Source organism: Acanthopagrus latus, chromosome 19 (assembly GCF_904848185.1).
Source record: "Acanthopagrus latus isolate v.2019 chromosome 19, fAcaLat1.1, whole genome shotgun sequence".
NCBI lineage: Eukaryota > Metazoa > Chordata > Actinopteri > Spariformes > Sparidae > Acanthopagrus > Acanthopagrus latus.
In genome coordinates this window covers 14,950,709-14,960,570 of record NC_051057.1, presented here as the reverse complement: position 1 = coordinate 14,960,570, position 9,862 = coordinate 14,950,709, and the positions used below count along the sequence as shown (strand labels likewise).

Sequence of the window (9,862 nt, the reverse complement as noted above, 5' to 3'; positions counted from 1 at the left end):
GTCTCACAATTACACTGAACTTTACTGACAACAGAAGACAAGCACCAAACAGTGTGGGGCAATGAGTCTTGGAAGGAAATAGTTTGACATTTTTGGGAAGAGAGTTAGATGAGATGACTGATACCACTTTCATAACTGCACACTAAAGTGGTTAGCTTAGCCTAGCACAAAGAATGGAAATGGTTAAGAAAACTTCTGAATGTTAAAAAGAATAATAAAATAGGGCCTTCAAACAGCTGTAAATCTCTGAATTGGGGGGTTACGTGCCACACTGGTGTTTTTTTGTTTTTGTTTTTTTTTGCATGGGAGTAGTTACCTTCCTAAATTGTCTCTGGTTGCTTGGAAACCTAACCGTGATGAAGTCTTGAGAGGTTGTCTGATGTCAATGGGTCGGGTTTTTCTTGCAGTTGGTCTGTGAAACATGTAGACAGTGACAAAGCTGATGTAGCATGTTGAGAGCTGTAGTTCCCCCAGTAAACACACCAAACGCGCTGGCTGTCAGAGCTGCCGTGTCTCAGGGGATAAGAAGACCCGGCACTCCGGCTGTGTAGAGTGGATCTGGAGGATAAGTGAGCCTGAGAGGAGCAGCAGCGGGGAAACTACAGCTCCTAAACTGCCATATCGGAACTGCCAGAAAAACAGACATTACCAATGAGCAGAAGTAACCAATCAGAAGCTTGCAAGAAAAGCAGTGGGATAAAACATGAGAGTGGTATCAATCGTCCTGTCTAACATTCCACTAGAGAGTGATTTCACAAAATGTAATACAATTCCCTTTGTCACCAACAAAACATTCTGAATGATTTACTGCTGATCATTTCCAAATTCAACATAAGCATGTGTTCTTTCATTCCACATGTTGCTCTACTGTGCTCTGACCCCTGAGATCAGCAGAGGGTTGAGATTATGTTTTGTTTTGTTTTTTCTGGGGTAAAGCTGGACCTTCCGGATGTTCCCGTTTGCATGAACACACAGGCGACTTTCAGCCTGACCATGTAAGATGAAAAGAACAACGATGGCATCGTTGTGACAGGGCCAGTCATCCTTGTCACCTTGCTTTGCTTTACATACTGGGTCCAACCATCTCCGCTGACCTGTCAGGTTCAAACTCCTCCAGTGGAGAAGTTTAAACCTGACACGTCGATGGAGAATTCAGGAAATGTTTTTTGCAAAACGGATGGATTTGTGGGATGGTGGGGTTCAAGCACCAGTTATTCTACCAAGGCGTCACAGAGAAAAGCTTCTTTGTACATGTCTGAACTGTTTAAAGTCAAGTCTCTTTTATTCAGCTGTTATGCTTAACACTGAGCCACAGACAGCCACATAAACAAGCTTGTGCAGGAGAACTTTATGTTCTGGTGAGGCTTTAAATCTCACATGTTGCAAAAAAACATGAACAAACAACTATTAGAATGATACATCACTGACATTGCAGCTGCGATATGATCAGTATGGCACAACAATCCAGCAATTCATTTTCTTTACACTGTATACTTGTCTGTACAATGTTTAATGACCCATTCTGAGTAAATGTAAACATCCATGGACTGAACTGCTTGAAGGCATTTCCTCTCCAGCGCTGCTGTGCAAGGCTGACAGTCAGCGGAGATTTGATTCAAAGTGTCACTTGAAAATACTGAAACCAGGCACTCGTCAGTGATTGAAGCAAAACTGCTAGAGTGCCTTCAAAAAAAAAAAAAAAAAAAGATATCAAACCTATCAGTGACTCCGAATGACAAAAAGGGGAGAGTGAAGGCTGTGCCGTTAACAGGGAAGGCAAAGGGCGATCAGTCTCTCATGAGGGTGATAGTGCAGAGAAGGGCATTTGTATACGCCTAACCCATCGTAGTGAATCAGCGTCACACTGGTCACTCGGTCCAAATCGGTTTGGCATTCATGGAAATAATGTTCTTCTTTTTCCTGTCTGCCCACACAGGGAGGCAAACAAAACGCTTGCACGCTGTTTTGTTCCTTTACATTCTTTACCGTTGCCTAAAATATCACCATTCGACATTCAGCACTCACACACACTTTCCATATTGCATTTCTGTTTTTTTTAAAAAATTTTTTTACACGCTGTAACAACATAACTAATGGGATTTAAAAGCAGCTCCCTTTCTTCTGCTGGCTGTGTCTTTGCACCAGCCTTTTTAATTTAGAGACACAGGAATCTACTAAGTGATTTTTAATCAGCACGTAATTACATCAGGTGGGACAGTTCACAATTGGATCCCATCACCCAACCCCATTAATGGGTGACATTTTTTTTCGCGCTGCCCGGTGTCTGAGCGCACAGGGAAGTGAATAACGATCGACCACATGTGACTCATGAAACACAAAACGCTGATGGTTCTCATTCAGACGTACAAAGCTGTGCCTGTGATGCAATGTGTCTCAGCCACTCGATCCTGCTATGTTTAAAGAAAGCGTGGAGATTAAAAAGCAGCTGATTACAGTCACACTTATGTTCCCTCACCACCTACCTCTGTCCATGTCACACTCGAGCAACACATCCCCAAAGAGTGCACATGCTAATGAAGGAGTGTGTGTTCTCTCATTCAAGAGCTTACATACGCTGTGTCTCTTCTGTTCGGCATGAGAGTGTTTAGCATGTCGGCATCACAGTTTTGTCCCGAGTCATATGCAGGACAGGTCGTCGTGACAGGCGGACGAACCCCGGCGTGTTTTCGGGCTGCATCGCGTCAACATGGTGATCTGGGTGCTGAAGTTGTTACTGCTGCCGATAGACGGGTGTTGGTATTTGGTGTCCGAGCCCATGTATCTCTGCAGGTGCCACCTCCGCCACTTCCTCTTGATCTCTGCTTGGACCTACAGGGGATTAGAACCAACAATGAATTTGCAATATCCCATGTATATTCATTTTTTGCTGTATTATGTGTTTTGGGGCTTTTCAGTTGAGTTATTATCTGTTTTATTTTGTAGGTTTCATCCTCGTGTGTCGTGTTCTGTTTCATACTTCCTGTCTTTGTCAGTTTCCTGCCTGTTTTACTGCCTTTATATGTTTCACCTGTCCCTCATTAACATGTAATTCTATGTTTACCGTCACTCTTTGTCAGTTCCTTTATTTTAGTTGCTTGTGTCTTATTTGCATTTGCTTCCTGTGTTACTTATGCCAGTCCTGGTTTGTACTCAAATAGTTTTCCGCTTTTTGTTGCCTGCCTTAACTTTTGAACAAAGCTAAAAGTATGCTGGTTAACATCTCTTAAATTAATTTAGTGCACAATGTTGCATGGGAGGTGAGTTTATTATGGGTTTAACATCATTTATAAACAGGAGAGATCCACAGTAACAACAAACAGAGCATAGTTTTGAATATCGAGCATTTTGTTCCATATTGCTCGCAAACACTTTGGAGTTATATACCAATAAACAACAGACTCCCTAGAGCCTGTAATAATTTCTTTTGAATGTAATAATGTCTGTAAATGTAATAACATTTGCAATTTGATTGAAAATGTAGTTAAACCTAAAAAGTAATAATTTTAACTATTGTGCTCTAAAATGTCCTGACTCATAGCTGAATAACATTTTGCAAATAATGTACCTTATTACATTTAAAACTAGACAGTCTGTGATTGGATCCCCCACATCATAATGTGACAGTGTGAACCAGTCAGTATTTCACTGGTACCTTATTCGTATAACTACACTGTGAATCGACAGCTGTATCATACAGCTGCACTGAACTAAAAGACTATTTAGTCCTTAAGAAGTGATGCGTAGTGCATTAAGAAGAAGAAAAACTAGGTGGTTGGCATGGACACCAACACTAAAGGGCTGGAAGATGGAGGAAAAACATTAAGGGCCTCTTTACAAAAGGTGTCTCTTATATAAATGAGGGTGGATTAAATAACTGAAACATCTCTTGGTATAATGTGCCCGACTAGCTGGCTATTGTTTGTATTGTGCTGTGTGCATCATTGTAAAGTTAGGCACAGTATGGTATGGTGAGTAATGCTTAAGACCTTGAGCTCTTTGTCTCCCTGCTCTCCCTACTTTTTCTTCCTTGCAGTACTACATTTCATGTGTTTTGTCCTGACTCCACGCGCCACTTTGTGAAAAAACAATGAACAGGATTCCAGCAGCGCATGTAATTCCCGGGGCTGCGGTGAAGGCTTTACACTTCACAAAGGACACCTGAAAATTGTTGCAGATTAAAATTCAGGTGGCGTATTGTCGAGTCTTGCCATACAGCCCATCACTGTGATTCAATCTGGTCCATCCCCTGGAACATAACTAATGTGCCTGCAGACAGGCTCTGCAGACATCACTGAATAGCTCCCTGCCAACAAGGCTGTGCTTTTTACTGGCACAGCGCAGAAAATGTGCCGTGAGGAGGTCCAAGGGAGGAGGTGCGGCTGGAGCGATCTGCGCTCGTGACTCATCCCCACTTTCAGAGTTGAGTGTGTCAATATTAATGTTGCGCTGAAGTCACAGAAAACGTTATAGATAGACATCATTTTCTATGAATAACCACGTCACTGCGGGCTATATCTGCCTGGATATCTTGAGGTTTAAACACTCTGTCTGGTGTTTACATCACTGTGGAGCGGTACCTACCTCTCCATTGAGGAAGCAGTACAGGACTGCGACCACAAATCCCTAAATGGAGAGAATAACACAGATAAGAGAGCAGTAACAGTGTTACAATTCTGTTCAATCGTAAACCATGTGAATGGATTACATTGCTCAAAGAATGTGGGATGGTTGGTTTATAGTAATGATGATAAAAAGATATGAGAAGAGTGATGGGAGGAATGTGTTGGGAAGGTTTCCCTGGTTTCCAAGTGGACTGTAATGGAGCTGTGCTCTCTCACTGCATTCTCCATTATTCCTCATTATGTGATGAACTGAAATAACTCCAGGGTTAAAAATGGTTACACTGCCACTGGATCTGCCAGCACAAGAGTGCCTGGAGACCTGCCAGGCAAGCCTTTTCTTCCACTGAAAAACTTGTGGGTCAGAGCTGACAGGAAGCCAGATTATTACTTTGGAGCTTGAATTTTTAAAAAAATCTAGAAAAATATGTTCTTAAAGGCTAACTTCACCAGTATTACACATTAAAGTGTGTTTACAGATCCTGGGGAGTACAACTGCACGTGTGAAAAAGGTAGTATAAAGAGTTTTATGGCTCCAGAAGACACTGCATTTAATCTGCTAAACTGCCTCCAGTGATGTCACTCATTGGCTAAATTGTCTTGTAGGTAATGTAGGCACCAGGTTTCATAAAGGAAGAAAACTGTGGAATAACAAAGGTGATATCTCTGGTTCTGCTTTATCGATTTTGATCATTTGTTTTTAAACAGTCCATAATGAGTCCAGCAGAAGAACCCAGTAAGACCAGTGAGCTGCTTTTCAGTGCCCGATCTGCACCGGCTGACCGCGCTGCACATACGCGACAGTGAAAGTTACTGCAAATTAGCTATAAAATTTAGACTGATTCAAAACCATTTTTCTTTTACCTTAATTTGACAGTACGCTTAATTTCTGATGTCATTCATGTCACGTTTAATTTTGAACAGGCGTATTTGTAGTCGCTTTCTTTGACTGACAGCACCATTATGGTGCTGTTACAAATCGGGTACTAGCACTGCTTTTCAAAACCTGGTGCCTACATGACCCACAGTACAACTTTGTGACATCATTGGAGTAGTACACCCCAAGAGCTGCAAACACACTTTCACGTGTAAAATTGGTGGAGTTACCCTTCAAGATGGTTGAACTTTCACATAAGTTTTTGTAAACTCCATCACCAAGAAGTGTTTCCTCCTAAAAAGCTGACATCATACCTGAAATGATCCCAGAATCAAGTCAAAAACAAGCCGCAGTTCAGTCTTCACTTGCTCTGGGATGAATGCAAAAACAATGAAATTGATCCCGAACAGCGGAATCAAAAGCAGCGTCGATTTCGCCAGTCTCCTGAAACGACAAAGCAGAAATGGATTCACGGTGAGACCAAGTGCCAATCTGTCTCCATATATGCCAATAATGAAATGCAACCACGGAGCACTTTGTTATTTTACATTTCAGCTCTGAGGACCAGAGATGGAAAAAAAACACCATGAAACGTGTCGGCGGGAAAATAGCTCACGCATTACGGCTGGCTTATGAGATGCTCTCCATCACAAGGAAAAAAACCTCGCACAGAGCTCTATATCTCTGTGTAAAGCAGCTGCCAGAGGGAGCATACTGTGCTGAGTGCCATGAGTTTCTTTTCTGAAGTCGTAAAGGATTGGTCATCCCTGCATTGCTATGAGCGAGGAAGTTTAAATTGCTCTGAGGAAGTCAAAGGGGAGCCAAAGAAAAAAATTTGATTTACAGCACCCAAAAAATATGTGTATCTCTCTGCTTTCTGTGTTTATTTGAGATTATCTTCTCTCTCAGAATTCAGCCCAAGACCAAAACTACTTAAATGGTCAAGAGTTTTCCCAGTGATCTTATAAGGATCGATGGAATTTAATCTTATCTGAACCAATGAGTAAAAGAAATGTTTAAAATCATACTCACGAATATTGGTTGGACTCATTTCTTCCAATATCTGGGCAGTTGATTTTCTGGCGAAGTATACGTATGATGCAGATGAATAGGATAAAGTTCATCTGTGGAGAACAATAGGAAAGTATAAGGGGGGAAAAATGTACAGGTGGAAAAAAAGCTCTCTCTCAGAATGAAACTCTCCACACAACAGAAGCTCGCTGCTGAATTTCATCTCGCTCTGGCTGGATTGTGACGCTGCCCTGTGGGAAAATGAACATTTTCCTAAATTGTTAATGTGTGTTGGACCTCTGAACCCCAGAACACATGGCAAAACATCACTCAGCTGCTGCAGAGAGGAAGAGACAGAGGGATATGACGGCCAGGCAGCTAATCCTGATCCTAATGTGAACAAACACAACTAAACCTGCTGTGCCGAGACCTGCTGCCAAGCAAAGGCCGACAATTCAAGACATCAGCAGATATCTGACGAGGAGGGGGATGTTATCTCTGTCTATTTTCTGCATCCCACAATGTCTTTTTGAAAACCTGCGGTAGTTTTTTAAAATGCCATTTCCTAAAAAATTAAATTGTCTAGTTCTTGAAAAAGTAATACTGGTTTCATCTATAGTTAAAATTGAGACAATGTTCAAACAGTACAATTAGGTAATCCCCCGCAGATATCTTTAGTGATGTACAGCAGACCAGTTGAAAAATGGTGACCTCTGCTCTCCTATTTTAACTGCACGTTAAGTAGTAAAATAACATTTTAAGCCTGAAACACACCGGGCTGATCGATATCTGGCCATCTGAAGTGTTTGGGAATTCTGTGTGTGCTGCTGAACTCTATGGTGTGCGATTTGTTTTTCATGTTTTGGATTACTGGCGCAAGACTAGCGCCACCAGATGTTAAGGAGACTTATTGCGTCTCGGAGATGTGGAGCTATGGAGTGGTCGGATAAAGGCAGTTGGACGTTGGTTTGAGTCTTGGCGGTGTGTGGGGGCTTTTATGTGGCAAGACAGAACAGGCAAACTATGTGAACTATGATTTTCCAATATGGTTTACAGTTACTTAACTAGTGGCCAAGTCGGCCTTCATTTATTACATGTCAAAATACATAAAACCACTATGAAACCTTTTTAATTTAATTGATAATAACGTTAGATGTTTTAATGAGATACTGACCACCAAACTGGAGATGTTCCCTGGTTACACTAGAGAAAGGCCAATAGCCTGCTACAGTCATGCTAACAGCTCTACTAGCAATGCTTTGAGCTTCGTAAATGCTAACACAGCATGCTAACCTGTTCAAAGTGACAATCTTAGCATGCAGATGCTGAAATTTAGTTTTCAGCTGTGCAGAATTTTGTTTAGTTACATAAAAACAGATTTGATGTGATTTGGGCTGATTTTGTAAACGTGAATGATGCACAAAGATTAAGATTAAAAGCACCCTCTACAATCCCTATGAGTCGTGGCAAATTACAGTGTCCTTGGGGCGAGATTCAGTTCGTGCAGCCTGTTTTTAGTAATCTTTATTCTCGCCACCTAACATTCTCTGCTGCAGCTTTTTTTGCTTGTTGAACTCATCTTTCCCCTGCTTTTCACACCTCTCTGTTAGTGTCTTCACACACACACACACACACACACACACACACACACTACAGACACATATCACTTTCTTTCTCTGACTTGGTAAGTGATTCAATCTGTGATCTATGTGTGGACTGAGGTGAAAGTATCACACCTTGGCTTTTTCTTAATATTAGACTTCCTCTGCCTGTTCGCTCTGCTGCCGTGAGTTATGAGAAGATTGATATCACTTTTATTTCTGTACAGTAAATATTGAAGCAACAACGAGTAGCTGGTTGGCTAAGTGTAGCACAAAGACTGGAAACAGGAACAAGCAGCTGAACCTGGTGAAAAAAAAACAATAATCTAACAGCTCACAGTAAGGGAGTTAGTTGATGCAGTAATACGCACTAACTTACTGTTAATTAGGTGCTGGTAGGCTGTTTGTTTTCTATCTTGACTAGCTGTTAGCCTATTTTGAGTCTTTGTGCTAGTGTAAGCTAACCGGACGCCGGCTGTAATGTGGCTTCACATTCTGTACAGAATACCATCAGTCTTCTCAGAAGAGAGTGAAAAGATATCTTACTAAAAATGCTGACGAATGCCAACAGCTTAGCTTAGCTTAGCTTATTCAAGTTTAGCATAGCTTAGTGTTAACACTGGAGTTTGTTTTTCAGTTTACCTACCTTAAAACACACTAACTAACACATTATGTCTTAATTGTTTAATTCATACTCAAATTAGAGAGTTACATGCTATTTCTTGTCAAACATCAAGCATTGTGTGTTGTCATACAGATGTTTGTGTGGATGCTAATACGATGTTCAAAATGGAAACGGGACATAAAGAAAGCCATGAGGATGCTGCTGGGGGTAAGCTGCCAGTCGAGAAAAAAAAGAATCAATAGAGATATCTGTGAAACTTTCTAATGTGAGATGAGAGTTTTGAGGTCGTGCCGTCCTCTCAGCTGTTCACTAAAGAGAATGTGGAGTTTAAAAAGCCTTCCCGTGGATAACACTGACAGATAACGTCTGAGGTGCTCTGACAATTACTGACAAAGACATTTCTTCCTACCGGCAGTTAGTTCTGCTTTGAAAGTCTGACTCGAGAGTGCTGACAGTGAAACTTGCAAGAATGTCAAAGTGAAGGGATTTGAGTGATCGCGTAACGGTTGAGGCTCGCAAACTTACCAGGATTGATGCTAATATGGGGGTTTTAATGATCCACCAGAAAACATCAGTGTTCTCGATTATATCCCAGCACCTGGTAAAAGCATGAAACAATATCAACACACAAGAAGGTGCAGCCGATTCTAGTCCCTTGTCCCTGGAAGTTTTTTCTTACCCAACATCGTTATAGTAGGCTTTAGCGATGCTCCAGGCTGTGATGAAAACCGTCGGACCTCCTAGGGAGGACAAAAAGAAATCATAAATATAAGAGACTTCAGCTGAGGTCTAACCCCAGGAGAGCAGAAAAAGGCAAAAAAGGAAGACACTCTCACCCCAGCCAATCAGGATGTAAGCCCAGAAGTACTTTCTCTCGGAGAAGAAAGAGACTGCCAACAATGCGTGAAGATAAAGGCCTTCCACCAGCAGCCAGAAGAAACTGGCCATAATACAGTACTGGAAGAACACAATCACCACTTTGCAGCCAACCTGGAGGTGGACACAGGACAAAGTCATGAGTGATCTTCTAAGTGGAGTGACAGAGAACAGGAACAAGATGACAATGCAGATATTAAAGTGCAGTTTCATTTCCTAGAGTGGCAGAACTGACTTAAAAAAAAAAAAAATG

General features: G+C 41.6%; 1 protein-coding gene across 1 annotated transcript in view; it reads right to left on the bottom strand.

Annotated features, from left to right (window-relative positions):
- Positions 1–935: 935 nt before the first annotated feature.
- Positions 936–9,862, bottom strand: part of vipr1b (vasoactive intestinal peptide receptor 1b) — a 45,467-nt gene continuing 36,540 nt past the window's right edge. The window contains exons 7-13 of the mRNA XM_037079918.1: positions 9,570–9,723; positions 9,413–9,473; positions 9,259–9,331; positions 6,529–6,620; positions 5,811–5,940; positions 4,582–4,623; positions 936–2,829 (exon numbers count right to left, since the gene is read on the bottom strand). Of these exons, the coding sequence (XP_036935813.1) occupies positions 2,638–2,829; positions 4,582–4,623; positions 5,811–5,940; positions 6,529–6,620; positions 9,259–9,331; positions 9,413–9,473; positions 9,570–9,723 (744 nt within the window). The 3' untranslated portion in view covers positions 936–2,637. The remainder of the gene's footprint in view (positions 2,830–4,581; positions 4,624–5,810; positions 5,941–6,528; positions 6,621–9,258; positions 9,332–9,412; positions 9,474–9,569; positions 9,724–9,862) is intronic.